Source organism: Vombatus ursinus, unplaced genomic scaffold, assembly GCF_900497805.2.
Source record: "Vombatus ursinus unplaced genomic scaffold, bare-nosed wombat genome assembly UNPS02014784.1, whole genome shotgun sequence".
Classification (NCBI taxonomy): domain Eukaryota; kingdom Metazoa; phylum Chordata; class Mammalia; order Diprotodontia; family Vombatidae; genus Vombatus; species Vombatus ursinus.
In genome coordinates this window covers 30,193,922-30,218,256 of record NW_020954562.1, presented here as the reverse complement: position 1 = coordinate 30,218,256, position 24,335 = coordinate 30,193,922, and the positions used below count along the sequence as shown (strand labels likewise).

The following is a 24,335-nucleotide window of genomic DNA, read 5'->3' as shown; positions in this document are numbered from 1 at the left end:
GAAAGGATCAGGGAGCTGTAGGAGTAAAGAAATAAGTATAGTTAACTGGAGGGCAATATTCTTTGCTGCAATGTCTACCAGGTGATTTCCCACAGCCTGATCCATTTCCCCTTTCTGGTGGCCTTTGCAAAAAATAACAGCTATCTTGGACAGCTTTTGAACAGCTTGGAGGAGATGTGAAATTTCCTGAGCATGTTTGATAGGGGAGTGTTTTGCTGTCAGATATTCTCTTTCTTTCCAAATTGCTCCATGGACGTGTAGAACATGAAAAGCGTATTTTAAGTCAGTAAAAAAGAAAAAAACTTTTATTTTCCACTAGCTCTAGGGCTCTGGGGTGAGTGCTATTAATTCTACCTTCTGGGCAGAGGTCCCAGGCAGGGGTTTGGCCTCTATAGTATGGTGGAGACTGACGACTGCATACCCAGCTCTAACCCTTTATTCAATAAAGCTTGACACATCTGTGTACCACACTGCTTTGGGGTTAGGGAGAGGAGAATCTTTTAGATCAGATCAGCTGGCATAAGCACAGTCCAAGGTCTCCTCACAATCAGGAGCCACAGCATTGGAGTGGGCACTGTCTGGGAGGTGGGTTGCCTGGTTGAGTGTGTGGCACACCCAAAGAATTAGGTTAGAGGTATCTAAGAGCAAGCCTTGATATTTGATGAGCCTGCTGCTAGCCAGCCACTGATGGCCCTTTGTTTCTAGGATATTCTGAACTTGTGGGGAATTGGCCAAGTATAAGTTTAGAGGCTGCCTCAATTAGAATGGCTGTTACAGCCACTGCATAGAGGCATGAAGGCCCTCCAGCAGACACAGAGTCTAATTGTTTTAAGAAATAAGCAACAGGCCTGGGGGAGGGGGTCAGGTCCTAAGGACTAGGTTAGGACTCCCAAAGCCTGTCCTCTCTTTTCATCAACATAAAGAGCGAAAGGTTTTTCTAGATTGGGTAGAGCTAATGCTGGAGTTGTGATCAATTTAGTTTTCAGAGTCTCAAAAGCTTTAGCCTCATTGGGGCCCCTCTCTAGAGAGAGTGAGTCAGGGCCTTGAGTAGAGGCATAAAGGGGCTTAGCAATAAGATCAAAATTAGAGATCCAGAGTCTACAAAATCCAACCATACCTAGAAAAGTGTGAAGTTGTTTTTTAGTACCTGGAACAGGTATTGACAGGATTGCCAATTCCTCTCTGAGGTTAAGGAGCAAGATATGAGTGTTAGTTCATGGCCCAGATACTTTACAGTTCGACATGCTATTTGGACTTTCTTCAAAGAGACCCTATAGCCTTGAATGCCCAAGAAATTAAGAGCTCCTGTGGCAGCAGCCAAGAAGCCAAAGAAGCCTCCCAGGTGGGGTTATAAATGAGAATAACATCCCTTAAACCTCTTCCCAATGCCTGAACAAATAAATGGGGGCTATCCCAAAAACCTTGGGGCAAGACTTTCCATGTTAGCTGACATGGATTTGATTTCTCAGGGGGTCTCCATTCAAAGGCAAAAATAAATTGTGAGTCTGTGTGAAGACGTGTACAGAAAAAGGCATCTTTGAGATCCAGGGTGGGAAACCATTGGGTACCCCTAGGGATCTGAGTGAGTATAATATATGGGTTAAGGACTATGGGTGATGGGAATAACAGCTTCATTAACAGCCCTGAGACTGAACTATTCAGTGTTCTCCATTAGGCCTTTTTTACAGGAAGGATAGGGATGTTACATGGGGACTGGCAAGGGACAAGGATTTTATACTTCAGGAATTTTTCAATCAATAGTTGCAGTCCCTTCCAGACCTCAGGCTTAATTGGATATTGGCGATATTGGGGGAACACATTAGGTTCTTGGAGGCAAAGAATGGCTGGTGTGGCATTGATGGGCCCAAGCAAAGATCTTTGTCCCTTACCCCAAAAAGAATTTGGGTCCCATTTGTCTATGAGCCCTAGAGAGCCCTTGGACTGTCCTTGAATTCTCTTACTTGATCAAGGAAGCCTCTGAAGGTATAATCCCATCAACTTACCTTTCCTACACCCCATTTCCCAATTCTCTGTTCCTATCCCTCCAGGTCTTACCTCCCTATGGCCACTTCCCACCCTTAATCCTATCTAGGCTCCATTCTCCCTTGGCCACTTAGTCCTGGTTCCCAGGGTTCTATTACCTCACAGTTCCCACAGACTGCTTGGCCATTCCTAGATCCCTCCCACAGAATTTCTGTATATTATGTCCATCTTGTCTCAGATCCCTTAAGAACCTAGCCAACAGCTCATAAGTGTTCAAATTCCTTAAGAGTCTGGCCAATATGGCAGATGTTTAATAAACCTTGTCTCTGGCTGAGGGAAGGCTTGGGTCAAATTCTTTCAGGCAGGACCTTTGCTTTTGATATTTTGGAGTCCCAGCACCTCTAAACCTCTAGACCTCATCAGCATGAGTAGCTCACCCAGGAATTCCCTCATCCCAAACAATTGGCTCAACTGTCTCCCACATTTCTGAGGGAACATGGGGAGGTCTGGAGAACAGAGGGAAAGGGGAGATAGGAGGCTTAACTAAAGAAAATTGATTCCTTAATTTCACCATTAGGTGCCTAACCAACAAGGGGGCAGGGTAAGAGGAAAAGATAAGGAAGAAGTGTTCAAACAGTAGATCCTCAAATAGCAGGGGAGGAGGTATGTCTGGAGACATCCCTTAATTTTCCCTTCAATGCCCATAACCATGAGGGGAGAGTAGGGCCAGAGTAGTTGGTATCAATGATAAAGCAGGTAACCTCACCTTCAACCTCAATTTTTGTCTAGGGCTTAGTGAAAGATGGAGGAAGTGGAAGCAATGGCAAGCCCCAGGCTTTCCTGTCATTCTGAGTCTTCAGAAGACTGGAGGACAGGGTACTGGGTGGTGGCTTCACCACTTTTTCAACCTTGGGGACTATCCTTCCTCCTAAGTCCCTCCTGGTCACATCTTAGGTGTGGTCCCGGAGGCTTTGGTCCTGGGCGGGGTTCCTCTTGGGAGGGGGCACCTTGGAGGGCCACTCCTTGTACCAGTGGCCCTCCTTGTGATGTCTCTGTTGTTAAAGACTCCAAAGGCTGTCTCCAATAATTGGGCCTGAAGTGTTTGAGGTCCCATTGCCAATCTCTGAATTCCTGCTGGGGCAAACAGATTAATGAAATACATATCAACGATTGCCACCTCTTCTATATATCTATAGTCAGGATCTAAATTAGTGTACTTTTTAATACCTTCTACCAGCTGGTCCTGGAAAAAGGCAGGGTTTTCCCTTTCTCCTGAGTAATCTCCCTAATTTTTTGAAATTTTGTTTCTAAAATCCTGTTCTTAAGCCTTCTAACAGGCAAATCACCATATGGTCTCTCTCTCCCCTCTCTTCACTCTTCTGATAATCCCAACATTAGTGAGAACAGAAGCTGTTTCCCAGAGATATTTCATGGGGTCAGAACTAGCCAAACTTCTGGGCCTGTTCCCAGATTCTCTTCTCAACAGGTGGAGAAGATATACAAGTCTCCCTAAGAAAGCTCAAATTGAAGAGACACATCCCTAAAGCCCTCAGTAAACTTAGTGGGATCTTCAGAGTATCAACCCAGTTCCTCTGTAACCTGAGTAAGGTCTGAAATGGAAAATAGGACATGCACTCTAATTGTCCCACTGGGCTAGGTAGCTACTTCTTTTAGAGGAAAAAGCCCAGAAGGTGTGGTGGAAGAGAGATAGGAAGTCCCACTTCTTGTGAGACAGGGGCTGGGGAGTGAGGGCTGAACTGGATTCAACTGCAATGCAGCCAAGGGAAAAGATCAGCTTGCACTGGAGGTGGAGGAGAGGTCAGAGGAGGAAATGCTGCCCATACTGCAGTGGGGTTGGTGCCTGCGGTGAGCCAGTGTGCCAGGTACAGACAATGAGGGTTGGGCTGGGTCCAGGGCCACAATGAAAGGACAGTTGAAAGAATTATACTGGGATGAGCCTGATGCCTCAGGGGAATGCCTGGGATCTGAATTCAGGGGCTGGATTCCTAAAATTCTTGGGAAAGTTCAAGGGGGAAGGGGGTCCAGATCCCATACCCATCATAACCACTCCTACCTGAGTGAGACCTTGTGATAATCTAAAATGGAGGAATGACTCTCTGAGGTTATGACAGGAATGAAAATGGAAGTAGAGAGGGGGATAACTGGAATGGAAGCCACATGATGATCATTTGAAGCAAATGGGTACTTTACTCTACAAAAGAGAGGATTTAGCTGGAGACAAAATGCCTCTCTTCAAATATTTGAAGATCTTCATACTGGAAAAGGCTTATAGTTGTTCTAAGTGGCCCTAAAGGTCAGAGCTTACTACTCAGAGTGAGCAGCTACCTACAAGTACTAGAGAAACCAACTTCTTCACTCATAACTCCCTAAAAAATGCTTGCTTCATCTACTTGTAGATCAAAATGACTTTAACAAAAAGCAATTACTTGCTATTCTCCAAATATAAAAATTGTTATTAAAATGAATGCTTAAAGATAAATATGAAATTCTTTTCTGAGCCTGATTTTAATAGCATGTGTCTATAGAGTGGGAGCAAATTTGAGGGGCACTGGATTCCAAAATAGCCAGAGAAGTAGAAAAAAATGTCACAAAAAAAGATCGTTTGGGATTACTGGGCACATACCACCTACTGTACAATTTTGCTCACAACTGACCTAAGGAAACACATAGGCATATAAGCAATTGCTCATCTATCCTTTTTTAAGGGAAAGATCCAAGCAATAGCAAAAATACTTGAATATCTTATTTTAAATGATTTTAAATTAAATTAAATTAAATTAAATTATTTTACTGAACTCCTTCAATATCTCCTTGTAAATTCAGGATCTAATTAATATTTTTCCTCTTCTTTAAAGGAAATATGAGGATTAATTTCTTCAAAGTGTTAGGTTTTACAAAATATCATCAAGGTTCTATATTCATATAGATTAATGGTAGTGTTAAACTTGGAATATTGTTTTGCCTCTTTTTTAGACTGCAACAAAGACATGTTGATTGATATTTTGACTCAGCGCTGTAATGCACAAAGGATTATGATTGCAGAGGCATATCAGAGCATGTATGGCAAGGTACAAACTCTATCTTTGTCCTTTCAGTTCTCCGGTTACCAAGCCTATCAATTTATCATGATTTGCTTTCTCTAACCCAGCCAGATTTCTACAGTACACAAATGAGGATAACAAAAGAGTTTTTCCCATCACATGAATGCTAATGATCCCTGAAATGTTAGTCAGCCAGTACCTATCTGAAATTAGTCACAGTGAAAACCTCTTTACTTAATTACAAGGAACATGAGCTGTTCATTATTGGGGGGAAAACACTTTCAGTTTCTCCACCATCACAGAAGTTTCCTCAGTACTCTCAACAATACAATTCAAGTTAACAAGCCTTTGTTAAGTACTAACTACATACACTAACTAACCTGTTCTAGGTTATGAGGAATGTTTTCTCCTAGAAACATTCATTTCATTTTGACAGCTATATATTTCAAGTTGGTGCAATTATATTAAAAATATTGCACTATAGAGGATTCTGGGAAGATGGTGGAGTAAGTCAGAAAATCCCAAGCTCTCCAGATTTTCCCCACAAACAAGATAAAGTAATTCCTCAGGGTGAACATAGAGTGGCAAAAATAAACAAAGAGTTGGGGCAGAATAGTGGTCCTCCCGGGATAACCAGGAGAAGATCCAAAGAAAAATCCCAGCACCCTTTTTTTCCTCCTTTCTTGGTTTTAATTCTTCTTTTAACTCTTTTATTTTTATATTATATCATATGAATTCTTCTTAACAACATGACTAATGTGAAAATATATTTAGTATCAATATATATGTAGAGCCTATATCAGATTGCAAGCAGTATTGGAATGGGGGAGGGGAGGGAGGAGGAGAAAATGTGGAATTCAAAATCTTATGGAAGTAAACTTTGAAAACTAAAAAAATTAATTAATTTTTTAAAAAAGAAAAGAAAAATCCCAGGATGGATGTTTGGTCCCTGTGAAGAGTAAATACTTCCAGGCTAGTTCTGCTGAAACAGAAAGCAGTATCCCTGAGACTAGCTAGATTAGTAGGTGGCCTCAGCCCTAGTCACAGGAACTTTTACCTCCTTAACTTTTTTGCATGGGGAGTCAGGGGCCTGAGCCAGGAAAGATTGAGGGAACTTCTGCTGGCCAGGCTCATCTGTGGGGCTGAGACATGGCCGTGGGTGAGAAGGAACAAGTCCATTCCTGGTGACTGCAGAAGTAGTGCGGCAGTGACACCTGGCTGTGGGCACTTACATGAGGGTGGAGTTCTTGGTTTTGGTTCCAGATTGAGGAGAGAACTGAAGGAGGAACTGAGGCCAGAGGCACCATCCCCCAAACCCCAGGACTAGAGATAATTACAAAAAATAAGCTGCTACAAATAAAAAAAATGTGCAGGCAAAGGAGAAATAATCCAACTATAGAAAGTTACAATGGGAATGGAGAAGACTGGGGTTAGTCTTCAGAGAAGGATACTGAAGCAAAAAAAAAAAAAAAAAAGCCTCTCCTACCCCAAAGAGTACATCAAATGGGCACTTACCCAAAAATAGAAGAACTTTAAAAAAGACTTTAAAAATCAAATGAGAGTGATTGAGGAAAAATCTTTTAAAAATAAGAACAATCCAAGAAAAACAAAAAGATTAAGAAAAGAAAATCAACCAATTAAAAAAGGGGATCCAGAATCTTAAGGAAGAAAATGACTCCTTAAAAATTAGAATTTAGGGGCAGCTAGGTGGCACAATGGATAGAGCTCTGGCCTTGGAGTCAGGAGGACCTGATTTCAAATATGACCTCAGACAATTGACACTTACTAGCTGTGTGACCCTCAGCAAGTCACTTAACCCTGATTGCCTGACCCCTCCTCCCTCCAAAAAAAGCAAAAAAAAATTGAATTGAGCAAAAGGAAGCCAGTGAAGTTATGAAACCAAGAAATAATAAAATAAAATATAATGAAAAAATAGAAGAGAATGTGAAACATCTCATAAGAGAAACAACTAATCTGGAACAGATCAAGAAGAGTAAACATGAGAATAATTGGACTATCTGAAAGCTACAATCAAAAAAAAAATCTTGACAATATAAAATATTACAAACAACAAGAAAAAAATTTAAATATTGTGATGCCACAATTCTAGCAGTGGTGACACCAAAACACTGCAGATCTTGGAACACCACAAAAGAACTGGGATTGTGGCTAAAAATATCATGCCTAGCAAAATTAATCATGATCCTGAATGAAAAAAAAATGGACATTTAATGAATTTCTTTAAAAAAATCTGAGCTTAATAGAAGATTTGACATATAAGATAGAAGAGAAATAAAATGTACTTCTCAAAGACTAATTACAAGGAACTCAATGAGGACAGACTCTTTTATACGAGGAAATGTAAAATGTACGTCTAAGATTGTTATAAGTAATTGGGTAGTTTGTAAGCAAGATTGGGATAGACCTCAGTATGATATGATTTAGAGAAAGCACTGACACAGAGGAAGTAGATGGGGGAGGAGAACTGTTAGTTCTGGAACCCTACTTTTATCAGGAGTGGGTTTAAGAGGGAATAATACATATACATACATATATATGTGTGTATATGTGTGTATGTATACATATATACATATGTGTGTATGTATGTATGTATAAAAGTCTTCTAAATTCAGAAAGAAATAAAAAGCTAAAGGGATAGGAAGGGAGGAGAGGATAAGGGAGGGAGTTTTAGAGAGGAGAGTGAGGGAATGGGGGGGTAATAGAAGGGTATTTAGATTAACTGAAATGGAAAGATAAGGGAGGGATTCTTGGAGTGGAGAATAGGTTAAGTAATAGTGTTAGAAATATGCTTGACACCTAAAATTTAGTATCAAGAAAGTTTATTACAGAGAAAGTCCAGAGGATTAGATGTTTCTGGCCAGAACCGGGCTCCACCCCTCTTAGGGAGGGATGGGCCCTGAGTGCAAGGGCAAGCATGCTTTTATACATTCAAATTCAGCTCAGAAACCTCCCAGGCCCAGATTGGTCCATCCCTTCCTGGGTTACACTCCTCCTTACATGTTTCCCCTTGATATGCTCAAGTATGTTCCCCCTCCCTTGGTTGTACATCCCATGACTCATTAATGAGGCTCTAATTTTATGCGGGGTGTGTCAGATAATAGTAATGAAGTTCATTAAGCAGGTGCACTAACATTTTTCAGGCGTCCTCAGGTTAACCCTAATTGGTCTGAGCTGGCTAGACCCTTATCTTGAATTTGAAGTCTTTTTAGAGCCATCAACTTACTTCTTATGGGTTAAGCCCTCGCCCACCTACAGCATACTACTTCCTGGAACTGTTCTTTAAATCTCTGCATTATTCTCCTTCCCTATGGAAATATGTCCCTTACCTGACTCTCACAATTGGAAGACATGGTAGTGGGTAGAAGTTAAGTAGAGGAGATACACACAAAAATAAAATAAAGATCAAGAGTAAAACTTATTAAGGAAAAATGCAGGGATAGTAATCATGATCTTAGACAAAGTTTAAGCTAAAATAGATTTAATCATAAGAGAAAAATAAGGAAACTACACTATATGTCAGCCATATTAATCAATATTGTTTTAGACTATTTAAAATAACTAGACAATATAAGATTGAAATATTGCTGTGGTGTAGGAAATGACAATTTGGTGGATTTAGAAAATTATGGAAAGACTTGGACTTACAAAGGAAGAGATTATTCACCCTCAGAGAAGCAGAGAATAAATAATTATAGGATGGTCTTACATAGATGCATATTAATGTATATGTCTATATATGAGTATGATTATGATATCTAAGTGTATGTATGTGCATATATGTATATGTGTGTAAATATGCATGTGTGCACATGCATGTTTTTATATGTATGGGACCATGTGTATATATGTATGTATATATATGTGTGTGTATGCATGTGTGTGTATGTGTATGGAGGTGGAGAAGAAGGTGGGAAAAAAAGAACAAAGTAAAAAAGTACGCAGCAGAAAATAAAAAAAACTTACAAGAAAGCAAAGAAGAGATGGACAGTTCTGAACAAAATGAATACTATTCATTAAATAGATTTTCTTGAAATGGAAATTTATTGCTATATATTTTGAATCCTCTCATATTCTGCTGTGCACATGGCAATGCTTTTTTTTTCTTTTCTCATTTTGTACTTAAGTTTTAATATTTAAGTTTATGTTTTTTCTTTTCTTGTTGTATATTTAAGTTTTAGTATTTAAGTTTAAATATATTGCCCTAGAAATGTACATTTGTAGAGATTGAGGGCAGGTATAGAACAGCAGTAATAACCACCAAGTTGAGAAAAAGTGATTTTTTGTTCCAATGCTGTCTCTCCCCCTCTACCATCTTTACCTCATTCTCAGCCAGAGTAAATTCCTTCCTGGTTTTCTCCTTATCTAATAGTATTATTAAAAACCATTAAGAAGTAGAGTCTTTCATCTTCAGCTTCAAAATTGCTCAAGATATATTATCAATAACATTTTAAAGTAATCACATTGAATGTTCAAAATATGTCTCACCAAATAACCTATCTTGTAATTAATAATTCAGAATAGAAACTTGTCAAGTCAAAAGGACCTGAAACATGTACAGTGCTTTGCAGTCCTTAAAGTGCTATGTTAAATGATATTATTATCATCATTATCATTATTACTGTAACTATTATTACAATTCCTTGTCAAGTCAACAAGAATTTATTAAATAACTACTACGTGCAAGACACTGTGATAACAGTTAGGAATACAAAAAAAGGCAAAAGACAGTCTCTACTCTCAAGGAGTCCACAGTCTAATGGGGGACACATGAAAATGACTACAGACAAATAAGATATATACAGGATAAATTGGAGATAATCAATAGAGGTAAGGCACTAACATTGAAAAGGATCTGCAAAGGTTTCTTGGAGAAGGCAGGATATTAACAAGAAGCCAAAGAAAGAAGCTAGGGAAGCTAGGAAATGAGGATGAAGGAAATTCCAGGCATGGAGGATAGCCAGTGAAAACACCCATAGTCAGATACAGAGCATGTTGGGGGAGTGGGAAAAGTAAGATCTGGAAAGGTCAGAGAGCCCAGGTTAAAAAGGGTTTTCAAAACCAAACAGAAGATTTTCTATTTGATCCTGGAGTTAATAGGGAAATACTAGAATTTATTAAATAGGGTGGAGTGACATGGTCAGATCTGCTCTTTAGGAAGATTAATTCAATAACTGAGTTAGAATGGGTTGGTCAACACTGTCAAATGCTTCAAAGTGATCAGGGAGGTAAGGGCTGAAAAAAGGGACCTTGTAATTAGAAATTAGAATGTCTAAATGCATGTGTAGCAAAATAGTCTATTAGCAAGGGAAGGATTCTCAAAACTGAGTGATGGATGCCAGGTAATCTAGGAGAACTCATGCAATTTGAATTGTAGATAAGGTTTGCAAAGAGTACTAAGAGATCTTTGTTTTAACTTAAATGGGAATGTAAACATGTGCAGCTAAATTGTTCATTTTAGAAATTGGCCAGAATCTGAGACTGATAGAATTTAAGGGTATTCAACCTCTTTCTAACTGCTTTTTCTTTAATGCTTTGTCCTTTTCCTAACCACATCCATAACTTATTTCTCTTTTCTTTATGTACTTATCCTCTTGGCAATTTACATTCATTTCCATGGTTCCAACCATCTCTGCCAAATCTCTCTATTCATCTTGGGCCTCTTTTCCAAGGTTAAGATGGACTAAGTAATCAACCATCTCAGATGTTTTAGAAAGGTGAAACAAGATGAAGACTCAAAAAGCAACAATGAGTTTTGGGGAATAAGGTAACCTTATAAAGCAGTATGGGGGTTATTCCAGGTTTCAGGGATAGAAAGGAGTGAGTGAGTGGTAAAGAAGTGAAAAATAAACCACAAAGCATTTTGGAGCTCTTATGATTGACATGTTCTGACCTCATAATTATGAAATCACTCTGGATCTTCCACCTAATGTAAGTACAACACTATTGATTTTATGGTGAAATCAACATAACATCAAGATGTCTCTGGCATTTGTTAATACATGACACTCATCTCAATCAGATAGCATTTTGCTAAGAAGAATTCAAGTTTCACCAACATAGCAAACTATTTTCTTATCTAAAATTCTGGGATATGTCACTGGCATAATGTCCAGGAATGAATATTTATTTTGAGATAAGGGATAGAGACTGAACCTATAGTTTTATTTTTATAGCAAACTCCTGAGTAAGTAAACTCCCTTTACTAATGCAGGTTGCCAGCTTCTCTGCAATTTATGGTCTTGGAGAGTTGCCTAGAATACTGAAATGTTAGCAACTAGGTGACTCAGTGGACAGACCACTGGGCCTGGAGTCAGGAAGGCCTGAGTTCAAATCTGGCCTCAGATACTTACTAGTTGTGTGACTCTGGCCAAATCACTTAACCTCTGTTTGCCTTAATCCACTGGAGAAGGAAATGGCAAACCCTTCTAGTATCTTTGCCAAGAAAACCACATAGACAGTATTGGTGTGCTATGGTCCACAGAGATACAAAGAGTCACACAATTAAACAACAACAACTGAAATGTTAAGTAATTTGAACAGGGTCACAAGGGAGATATATGTCAGAGACAGGACTTAAACTCAATTCTTCCTGATGTCAAGGCTCTGTATTTACTTTTCCATGTTCCCTCTCAATATTACTCTATGTAAAGGCAGCTAGGTGGTGAAGTGGATAGTGTTGTACCTAGAGTCAAAAACTCTTAATTCTAGCCTCAAAATTACTAGCTATGACTTTGGGCAAGTTATTTAGCCTCTCTTTGATTCAGTTTCCTCATCTGTAAAATGAAGGTAATCATCATATCTACCCTTCCCTAGAATTTTGAAGGTAAAATGAGAAAATATTTGTTTTGCAAAATGCTATAGAAATGCTAGTTATTGTTCTCCCATTATTATTACTCTTCAAAGAAGGGACTCTCCTTTGTCTTCATTCAATATAAGTAGGTATTTAATGTTTTTGGACCCATTGACTGAATGTAATAAAGACAATCTGTCATATGAACATACCTGAACTGTGAAGGACCCCTGCAGAAATAGACAGGAGAATTTTATCTGTATTTCATGGAAAAATTCAGAGTGGTTAAAAACACTGCAAATTCTTAACCCCATCTTTAAGGCATTTAGAGGTGAGGTCTGCCAAGTGTTCCTGTTTGTGGATGGCATTGTGTTCATTTCATCAAGTTGTGAAAGAGACTTCTAAGGAAATCTGTAATAATCTAAGAATTTTGGTTTAGCCATTCCCACAAGACAAACCAAATAATGAAGAATGTCTTCTGTCCAGATTACAATATGTATTTGCATGTGTAACCATTAATTTGGTATATCAGTTCTTATATATTGGAAACATTGAATTGGGCCCCAAATTGAACAGGAGGAAAACAGACTGGACTGATTTTGGGAAATTGGTAATTATTTTTAAAGCTCTCAGGCTTTCCCATAGAAGCAATGTCATAAATGATGATTAGGTATAACTTAAATATTATTAGTGTAATATCTACTTTAAACACCATAGCAGGTAAAGACAGTTTACTGGGACTTATTTGGGAGCTTAACCATTTAAAATTCTTTTTAATCCAGAAGCACATTCCTTTACAAAAACTACAGACAACCTTTTTTAAAGTGTTGAAATACATCCTATTTAACAAAGGGTAATAGCCTTAAAAGTTGTTTTCCTCTTAAAACAAACTTTTTCCCAACTCATTATCTTGTTTTTTCAAAGATGGACAATCCATGTTTAAAGAAATAAAGATATTTATATTAATATGAACTTCACATTACATGTAAAATCTCTGTGGAGTACGCAATTGATTAAATTGTGAAAATAAACCTCCCATAATATTTTAAATCCTACATTTGTAAAAATAATAGCCCCCTCAACTTTAGATGTAGATGATAATCTACTTTGAATAGTTCTATATTTATTAAAGATAATACTATGTCTTCTTATAGAAATAGAAGGAATTTATCTTACCTTTTGCTCTGAATTGTTCACTTTAACATATTGCTAATAAATACAAATTACCATTGGTCCATGGAAAATAAATCAAGTATTTTCATCATTATTCATGGCCCATCACCAAATCTATCTGTAGTAGTGGTCCTTAGGTGCTTAGACTCTTTCATTCATTTAGCAAATATTTAAATGCCCAGAACCAAATAGATGCAAAGTATTGGTGATATAAAGGTTAAAAATGGCACCTCCTACCCCAAGGAACTGACATCTATCATGTATCTGCAAAAAGCCTAGGGACATGCAGGTTTTAATTTGATAGTCCTTTGACTGCTTCAAAATTTCTGGATAAATTCTCCATCTTAGAAGTGATCGTTATCAGGGCAGCTAGATGGCACAGTCGATAGAGCACCAGCCCTGGAGTCAGGAGGACCTGAGTTCAAATCTGGCCTCAGACACTTGATACTTATTGTGTGATCCTGGGCAAGTCACTTAACCCCGATTGCCTCTCACATTAAAAAAGAGAAGAAGAAGTGATCATTATACACAACAAAGGCAATTCAATAGTAACATATCATTAGCAAGAACTGAACTAAATAAAAACATTAATGTTATACCATAGGACTCCCTGACATACACCACACCTTTTCCCCCCTAATGAACATTTTTTTTATTCAAGAAAAGGAGTCTGGAGGAATACTTCGCTAAGTCACTTTCCATGATATACCACTGAAAATAAATAACAATTGCTCAATCTCCAAGTATTTATTAAGCATCTATTATATGCCAGACATTGAGCTTACTCTAGGAATACAAGTACAAAGAAGAGAATAATTTCCACTCAAAAGGAGCCCATATTCTAGTGGAAGAGACAAGTATGTATGTGTGTGGGGGGGTATATACACACATACACATGCATATATAAATGTATAGAGAGAGAGAGAGAGAGAGAGAATATATAGAAAGTTAATAAATACATATGTGCAAATATTTGTTACATATAAATAAAATAACATCAGAAGTTGCAATGCACAGTAAAGAATGGTTGATTTTACTTGCAATCTTGGAAAATTTTCAGGTGGTATAGCCAAAATAAAATGGCAGCCACCTCAAGAAGATCTGCTTCTAATGATTCTGTTACTGTTGAGTCATTCTGATAGAGATTACTTCACAGTTAATTGACATACCAATGCTATACAGGCTGATTTGAATTTTAGAGTTTGCATTACATTGGGTCAGTGACTTCAGTGGCAGGTATCCATCATGGTCCAGCATTGAACTAAAAGACTAATTTTCATGCTAAAAAATGAGCAGAGTAATTTTAAACATTCAAGCTTCTCCATGAAAGAGTTGTTCTGTATATTTGCAACATGCAATTCATCAATATCAACTGTGAAAATTATTCAATACAGTTAATATATGCTAAGCACCTACTATGAACTAGTGTCTATGCTAGGTACTGAGGATACAAAAACAAAAAGACAAACAATCTCTGCTCTCAAGGAGCTTACATTCCACTAAAGAACACCTTGTGACAAATCAATGAAATTATAGGAGACAAAGTAGAGTGATTCATTTATAGAAAAATAGTTTTGCCAAAGAAAAAAAGGGCAGTGTATCCAAAAAGGAAAGGAAAGAAATAGATTGAGAAGAAAAGTTTTGATAAAAATCTGATATCCAAAAATCTACTTGTAATTACCTCAATTTTTTAAGGGTAAGATCAAACTACCATCAAGAGGTAAGTACTAGAGAACATGAATAGGCAATTCTAAAAAGAAAAACAAACAAAAAATCATTGACAAATTGTCCCAAATTTTCTAATGGTCAAAGAAATGTAATTAAAACTATTATAGACCACCTCATGCCTATTGAATTGAAAATAGCCTGAAATGGAAAAAAAATCATTGTTGGTGGGGCCTGGAGAAACAGGCCCACTTATACTGTTGGAGATGTAATGATTGGCAGCAGTCTTTTTGGAAAGCAATATGCAGTATGGAGTAGTAGGTGTAGTGCTAGACTTGGAGTCAATAAGACCTGTGCTTTAATTCCACCTCAGATATTTAATCATTAGCTGTATAACCCTGGCAAGTCACTAAAACTCTCTCTGCCTTAGTTTCCTCATCTGTAAAATGAAGAGGTTGAACCAAATATCCTGAAAGATCCCTTACAGCTCTACAGGTTTGATCCTATGATCCTATGGTAGTATATAATAACAGCTACAATTTTTTTTAATAATTTTTGAACCCACTGCCACGACGATGCCCTAAGGATATGATTAAAAGAGGGAAGACAACCTTTCTATGTACAAATATTGACAGTAGCATTGACAGTAGCAAATTAGAGTATAAGAGTTTGATCAAATATTGCATCAAAAGAAATAAGAAGGAGGAGCAGAGCTGAGATGGAGGAGTAAAAGCGGGAATTCACCTGAGCTTTCCCTCAAACCCCTTCAAATACCTTTAAAAAGTGACTCTGAACAAATTCTAGAGTGGCAGAACCAACAAAGAGACAGAGTAAGGCAGATTTCCGGCCCAAGACAACTTGGAAGGTTGAGAGGAAGCTTCTGTTACACTGGGCTGAAAAAGGAGTATAGTCTAGTGCAAGCCACATGAGCCCAGCCCCAGGCCCAGTGATCCCTGAGCAGGCCTCAAGGGACTGAATCACTTGCAGCAGTGGTGGTTCCAGATGCCTCAGCCCATAGACTCCAGGGACAACTTAGAAGGTCAGCAGGAGGAGTCGGTTGGAATGAAGAAAACAATTCATTAAAAATTAGAATTGGGCAAGTGGAAGCCAATGACTCTATGAGACATAAAGAATCAGTCAAATGAAATTTTAAAAAAAACCAGAAGTGTAAGATATCTTATCAGAAAAACAACTGACCTGGAAAATAGATATAGAAGAGATAATCCAAGAATTATTGGTCTACCTGAAAGCCATGATCAAAAAAAGAGCCTGGACAGCATCTGTCAAGAAATTGTCAAGGAAAACTGCTCTGAGGTCCTAGAACCAGAGGATAAAATAGCCATAGAAAGAATATACCAATCACCTCCTGAAAGAGATCCCAAGTTGAAAATGCCAAGGAATATTGTAGTCAAATTCCAGAATTATCAGGTCAAGGAGAAAATACTGCAAGCAGCCAGAAAGAAACAATTCAAATATCATGGAACCAGTCAGAATTACGCAGCACCTTGCAACTTGTACATTAAAAGATCAGATGGCTTGGAATATGATATTCTGTAAGGCAAAACAGCTTGGATTAAAATCAAGGATCAACTACCCAGTGAAATTGAGCATAATCTTTCAGGGGAGAAGATAAACATTCAATGAAATAAGACACTTCCAGACTTTCCTAATGAAAATACCAGAGCTCAATGGAAAATTTGACCTGCAAATACAAGACTCAAGAGAGACATAAAAAGGAAAGGAAAAAAAAAATACTACTCAATAAGGGGAAGCTGTTTACATCCCTACATGGGAAGATGATACTTATAACTCTTGAGAACTGTGTCTTTATTAAGACATTTAGAAGAGATATAGATAAACAGAGGGGATGGGTATGTTTAAATTGACTTTGATGTGATGATTAAAAAAACCTAATTAAGTGGTGAAAATGGATTGTAATGGGAGAAGAGGAAAAGGGGAGGCAAAAAAGGATAAATTACATCACATGAAGAGGCAAAAAGACATATTACAGTAGAGGGCAAGAAGGGATGGAGATGAGCATTGTTTGAACTTTACTTTTATCAGGTTTGGCTCAAGGAGGGAATAACATAATCAGTTAGGTATAGAAATCTAACTTGCCCTATAGGTAGTTGGAGAGGAAATGGGAAAGAAAAGGGAGGAAGGGATAGAAGGGAGGAAAGAACTAGTAAGAGAAAAGAGAAAGAAAAGAGAGGAGGGTGATAGAAGAGAGGGCAGATTGAGGCAGGCAGTGGTTAAATGCAAAATTCTAGTGACGAGAGAAAGGGAGAAAAGAGAAAGAAAAGCATAAACAGGTTGGGGGAATAGGATGGAGAGAAAGACACAGATAGTAATCATAAGCATGAAAGTGAATGGGATGAACTCTCCCATAAAAGAGAAGTGAATAGCAGAATGGGTTGAAAACCATAATCCTACAATATGTTGTTGAACAAGAAACACATTTGAAACAGAGGGCTACACACAGGGTAAAAGTAAAAGGCTGGATTAGAATATATCATGCCTCAGCTAAAGTAAAAAAAGCAGGGGTAGCAATCCTGATCTCAGACAAAACAAAAGCAAAAATACATCTAATTAAAAGAGATAAGGAAGGTTACAACATCTTGCTAAAAGGTACCATACACAATGAAGTAACATTATTACTAGACATATATGCACCAAGTAGTATAGCATCCAAAGTCTTAGAGAAGTTCATGGAGTTACAGGAAGAAATACACATCAAAACTATGCTAATGGGGGAATCTAAACCTCACCCTCTCAGAACAAGATAAATCTAACCACAAAAGAAACAAGAAAGAAGTTAAGGTGAATAGAATTTTAGAAAAGTTAGATATGGTAGACCTCTGGAGAAAATTGAATGGGGATAAAGAGGAATATTTTTTTCTCAGCAGTACATGGCACCTACACAAAAACTGACCATGTACTAGGGCATAAAAACTTCACAATCCAATGCAGAAAGACAGAAATATTAAATGCAATCTTTTCAGATCATGATGCAATAAAAATTATATGTAATAAATGGCCATGGAAAGATAGACTAAAAATGAATTGGAAACTAAATAATCTAATCCTAAAGAATAAATTGGTCAAACAAAAAATCATAGAAACAATCAATAACTTCATTTAAGAAAATGACAATAATGAGACAACATACCAAAACTTATGGGATGCAGCAAAAGCAGTTCTTACGGGAAGTTTTATATCTCCAAATGCTTATATGAATAAAATAGAGAAAGAGGAGATCAATGAATTGGGCATGCAACTAAAAAAACTAGAAAAAGAAGAAATGAAAAATCCCCAATTAAATACCAAATTAGAAATACTGAAAACCAAATGGGAGATTAATAAAATTGAAATTAAGAAAACTATTAAATAAATAAAACTAAGAGTTGGTTTTATGAAAAAACAATAAAATAGATAAATCTTTCATTAATTTGATTAAAAAGAAAGAAGAAAACCAAATTACCAGTATCAAAAATGAAAAAGATGAATTTGCCATCAATGAAGAGGAAATTAAAACAATAATTAGGAAACATTTTTGCCCAATTGTATGCCAATAAATTTGACAATCTTAGTGAAATGTATGAATATTTGCAAAAATATAATTTAACCAGATTAACAGAAGAGGAAGTAAAATACTTAAATAATCCCATATCAGAAAAAGAAATTAAACAATTCATCAGTGAACTCCCAAGGAAAAAATCTCCAAGGCCAGATTGATTTACACATGAATTCTATCAAACATTTAAAGAACAATTAATTCCAATACTATATAGACTATTTGGGAAAATAAGCAAAGAAGGAAAACTACCAAATTCTTTTTATGATACAAATATGGTACTAATATCTAAACTGGGAAGAGTCAAAACAGAAAAAGAAAGTTATAGACCAATTTCCCTAATGAATATAGATGTAAAATTTTTAACTAAAATACTAGCAAAAAGATTATAGCAACTTATCATGAGAATAATTGACCATATCAACAACAAAACTTACAGAAGCCATATGATTATCTCAATAGATGCATAAAAAACTTTTGACAAAATACAACACCCATTCCTATTAAAAACACTAGAGAGCATAGGAATAAATGGAGTCTTCCTTAAAATTATAAGTAGTATCTACCTAAAACCATCAGCAAGCATTATATATAATGGGGACAAGCTAGAAGCATTTCCAACAATATCAAGGATGAAATAAGGATTTCCATTATCACCACTGTTATTCAATATGGTACTAGAAATGTTAGTTAGCAATAAGAGAAGAAAAAGAAATTGAAGTAATTAAAATAGGCAAAGAAGAAACAAAACTATCACTCTTTGCAGATGATATGATGATATACTTAGAGAATCCTAGAGAATCAAATCAAAAACTACTTGAAGTAATAAACAACTTCAGCAAAGTTGCAAGATTTAAAAAAAACCTACATAAATCATCAGCATTTCTATATATTACTAACAAAACCCTACAGCAAGAGATAGAGAGAGAAATCCAATTTAAAGTTACTGTAGACATTATAAAATATTTGGAAGTCTACCTGCCAAAACAAACCCAAGAATTATATGTTCATATTTACAAAATACTTTTCACACAAATAAAGTTAGATCTAAATAATTGGAAAAACATCAGTTGCTCTTATGTAGGCCAAGCTAATATAATAAAAATAACAATTCTACCTAAATTAATTTACTTAATCAGTGCCATACCAAACAACCAAAAATTATTTCATATCTCTAGAAAAATAATAACAAAATTCATCTGGAAGAATGAAAGGTCCAGAATATCAAGGGAAACTAATGAAAAGAAATGCTAGGGAAGATGACCTAGCCATACCAATTCTTAAATTGTATTATAAAGCAGCAATCATCAAAACTACTTGGTGTTGGCTAAGAAATAGAGTGGTAGATCAGCAGAATAAGTTTGATCCACAAGACACAGTAATCAATAACTACAGTAATCTACTGTTTGATAAACCCAAACACTCCAGCTTCTGGGATTTGACAAAAATTGCTGGAGAAACTGGAAAATAGTATGGCAGAAACTAGGCGTAGACTAACATCTTACACTGTGTAGTGAGATAAAGTCAAAATGGGTACATGATTTAGATATAAAGGCTGATACCATAAGCAAACTGGGAGAACAAGGAATAGTTTACCTGTCAGATTTATGGAGAATTGAAGAATTTATGACCAAACAAAAGATAGAGAACATTATGAGATGCAAATGTATAATTTTGATTACATTAAATTGAAAACTTTTTGCACAAATAAAGCCAATGCAACCAAGATTAGGAGGGAAGCAGAAAACTGGGAAAGAATTTTTACAGCCAGTGTCTCTGATAAAGGCCTCTTTATCAAATATAGAGAAATTAGTCAAATTTATAAGAATAGAAGCCATTCTCCAACTGATAAATGGTCAAAGGATATGAACAGGAAATTTTCAGAGGAAGAAATTAAAATTATCTATAGTCATATGAAAATTTGCTCTAAAGCACTAGTCATTAGAGAAACACAAATCAAAACAACTCAGGTACCACGACACACCTATCAGATTAGCTAACATGACAAAAGAGGAAAATGATAAGTGCTGGAGAAGATGTGGGAAAATTGGAACACGAATGCATCATTGGTGGAGTTGTGAACTGACCTCACCATTCTGGAGAACAATTTGGAACCATATCCAAAGGGCTATAATACTGCATACCCTTTGACCCAGCAATAACACTTCTAGGTCTGTATCCCAAAGAGATCATACAAATGGGACAAGGACACACATGTACAAAACCATTTATAGCAGCTCTTTTTGTGGTAGTCAAAAATTGGAAATTGAGGGGATGCCCATCTGTTGAGGAATGGCTGAACAGGTTGTGGTATATAAATATAATAGACTACTATTGCACTATAAGAAATGATAAGCAGGCATACATCAGAAAAACCTGGAAAGACTTATATGAACTGATACAGAGTGAAGTGCACAGAACCCAGAGAACATTGTACGTAGTAACAACCACAATGTATGATGACTAACTTTGATAGACTCATCTCTTCTTAGCAATGCAAAGATCCAAGACAACTCCAATGGACTCATGATAGAAAATGCTGTCCACATCCAGAAAAAGAACTATGGAGTCTGAATAAAGATCAAAGCATATTATTCTCTCTCTCTCTCATTTATTTCTTCATTCTCATGATTTCTCCCATTGGTTTTATTTCTTCTTTCCAACATGACCAATGTCAAAATAGCTTCAATATGAATGCATATGTAGAGCCTATATCAAATAGCACAACATCTTGGGGTTGGAGAGAGGAAAGATGAGGAGACAATTTGAAACTCAAAATCTTATGAAGGTTAATGTTGAAAACCAAAAATAAATAAATATGTCTTTTTAAATCAATAAAAAAAAGAAATAGGAAGAATGTGAAGAAATTTAGGAAGACATGAAATGATGTCAAATAATCAGAACAATATATAGATTACAACTATGTAAACAATATAATCCTAACAACAAAAGAAAATTATCCAGAAACAAAAAAGGGGGGGATGGAAATAAATAGAACAAATTTGTTAATATTACTTTGCATGTCATTTTAGAATAATTAATAATGAAGTTTATTGCAAGATTTTGTTTTATTCTGTGTATTTTCAGTCTGCTTTGTTTATGGTTACATTTAGAATAAGTTTTTTAAAAAAAATAATCCTTTGCACTCTCAAAAAAAATTGCCAAAGGTTCAGGTGCAGATATAATTTTTTAATATTCTTTTATTTTATAAACTGAATAACTCTCAACAAAAATTCAATATACAAAGAATAAAAAAGAGGGACAGCTAGATGGTGCAGTGGGGAGAGCACAGGCCCTAGAGTCAGGAGGACCTGAGTTCAAATCCAGCCTCAGATGCATGATACTCACTAGCTGTGTGACCCTGGGCAAGTGACTTCACCAAAAAAATTTAAAAAAAAATTTTTAAAGAATAAAAAAGGATTTTATATGAAACCTATGAATTCCTATTATAAACAAAATTTTATGTGCATATTCAAAAATGTGGTAAGAAAATTGCCTTCTTTGTGTCCCCTTCTGAAATAAAGATATGTTGTGGAAGATATCTTCATCAATTATTAATAAATCAGAACCATAGTCAATTTCCATGGCCTTGTACTTGAATTCATGGTTATTTATGAGACTGATAGTAAATACCGCAATATACTGAGGAATCTTCTCATGTGAAGCCTTTTGGAAATGATTTAACTCCTAGATTTCATTATCTTCTGGCAGAAGTTAATCAAGATTACCTGAAGTCAAGTGATGCAAATTGCTTTAATAGCTCCTGGGCTTTATTCTGCTGGCTTGTGAATCTCATAGTCTCTTCAAAACAATCTTTCTCCTAATAGAACAAATATTCAGAATCATAGAATCTCTAAGTTTAAACAGAAAGAGACCATCTAGTCCAACCCATAGTTGAACAACAACCAAAAAAAAAAAACAAAAACAAAAATTAAAAAATATGGTACACTCTCTAACAAATGGCCATCCATTTTTTGGTTGAAGATTTTCAAGGAAGGGGAACCCCAACTCTTGAAGCATCCCATCATACTATTAGACAGCTGTAACTGTTAGAATGTTTTCCCCTCACATCAGACCTAGATTTTGCTTATATAATTTATAACCAATCTTCCTCATTAGCTCTTTGTAGGCAGGAAGTGTTTTTGTTTTAGTCCTTATTTGAACGTCTAGCCTTCAGCACAGTGTTTTGCACATACTAAGTGCTTAATAAATGCTTTATTCATCCACTTATTCATTCTCATAGAATTGTCTGGGTTATTAGGAATATATCAAATACCAACAGTCATATAGCCAGCAACCATAGTGAGATTTAAACCCTGATCTTCCTGGCTCCAAGGCCAAGGCTCTTTTCACTCTTTCCATACTGTTTCTCCGATATTGTCTGAGACCATTATAAATGGTAAATCTAATTTGGTCACTAGGCATGCTCTTTTTCAGGATTTCATTACAAACTCCATAAACCTGTAATCTGAGATGTTATATTCTACACTGTGAGTAATAATGTCTCCAACCTATTGGTTCCATTCAAATAAAAAATAACAAACAATGATTACTTCTGGCTAATATAACCAACAAGAGGAAGACTAGCCATTTTATCCAAGTCACAATACCTCTCAAAAGAAAAATAGGAATTATGCACAAAAGGTAGAGGACTTTTAGATGAGAGGGGTAGGCAATAACAATACAATTTGGTTAAAAGAGGGAACTCAAACATGGTATTTTGAAAGTTTGTATTCTATGAAGACTACCATGAAAATAAAGAAAGAATAAATAAGCATACATACCATGAATGAAAGAATAAAAATTAAAGAATAAAATTTCTGAAAAGAAGAGACAGGATTGGAAAAGAATTAATGAAGATAACAAGATAAATAAATCCTTTTTAAGAAAGTGTGCAGAAAAAAAAGCTAGGAAACAAAATAATTTGGAGAGTAGGAGAAGGGGATGGATTTTTAATGAACTACTTAACCAATAAGGTAAAAAGAAAACAAAATCAATAAGCAAAATTCCAAAACTAGGGAAAATGGAATAAACAATTACTAATCACCTACTATGTGCCAGGTACCATGCTAAGCACTTTATCTCATTTGATCCACTCAGCAACCCTGTGAGGTAGGTGCTATTATTATCCCCATTTTATACTTGGGGAAACTGAGGCAGACAGAGATTAAGTGACTTGCCCAAGATCACATGGCTAATAAGTGATTTATAGTACTAGTAAAAAAAAGTGTATTTTAATAACCTCCTAAGTTCACCAAATACCTCAAGCTTCTTAGGTGAAACAGTAGTGGTGAGTTACCTTAATGTGGCAAAAATTCAGTGCTCAGCATCAATCATGCAGGTGAACATCAAGATTCTGTTTAGAGCATTGGGTCGCCTATTTTGTTGGTTTAAAAACTGAATAAACATTAGCTTAGAAACACCAAGAAGCAAGTCAACTGATATCAAAGTAATCAGTATGCAAAAAAAAAAAAAATCTACTTTAGTACAGGCAATACTGAAGTCCCAAGATGGAGAAAAAAATTAAATCGCTTATCAGGACAGCTTGAGAGTGAATGTATATGGCATGCTCTTGTCCAGATTTTGCAAATTAACCCATCCTCACAATCAGAAAAGATGTAATGTTAGTGGAAAGAAAAACACAAGGACCAGGTGAAAGAAAATATGGACTTCCATAAGATAGTCCTTGGTTGCTGTAAGCCTCCCCATATACACAGTCATTCTAAAATCATTGCAACACAAATTACAGCAACTCTAAGGCACTGGCATCAATCCACTTTTAATTTATAACACATATAGCTTATTTGTTAACTGTTTCAGGAACAACTCCAAATTATAGCGGTATTTCATTTCAGATTTATTTAAGGATCAAAAAGACCAGCACCTCCGACAGCTTAATCAAATCCCAGAACAGAATAATGTATATAGATTATGAGGTGAAATCTTTTGTGATTCTTATTATTAGTCAATACTTAAGGCTACCATATAAAACCTTTAATCCTGCACTGGGCAAAGTACAATGTAGTAGTATAAATATAAAAGAAAATTAAAATAAATTTTAACTCAG

The 24,335-nt window shown here is 36.2% G+C and overlaps 1 protein-coding gene across 1 annotated transcript in view; it reads left to right on the top strand.

Annotated features, from left to right (window-relative positions):
• Positions 1-24,335, top strand: part of ANXA10 (annexin A10) — an 84,835-nt gene that overhangs the window by 13,587 nt on the left and 46,913 nt on the right. The window contains exon 3 of the mRNA XM_027867012.1: positions 4,978-5,072. Coding sequence (XP_027722813.1) covers positions 4,978-5,072 — 95 coding nt within the window. The remainder of the gene's footprint in view (positions 1-4,977; positions 5,073-24,335) is intronic.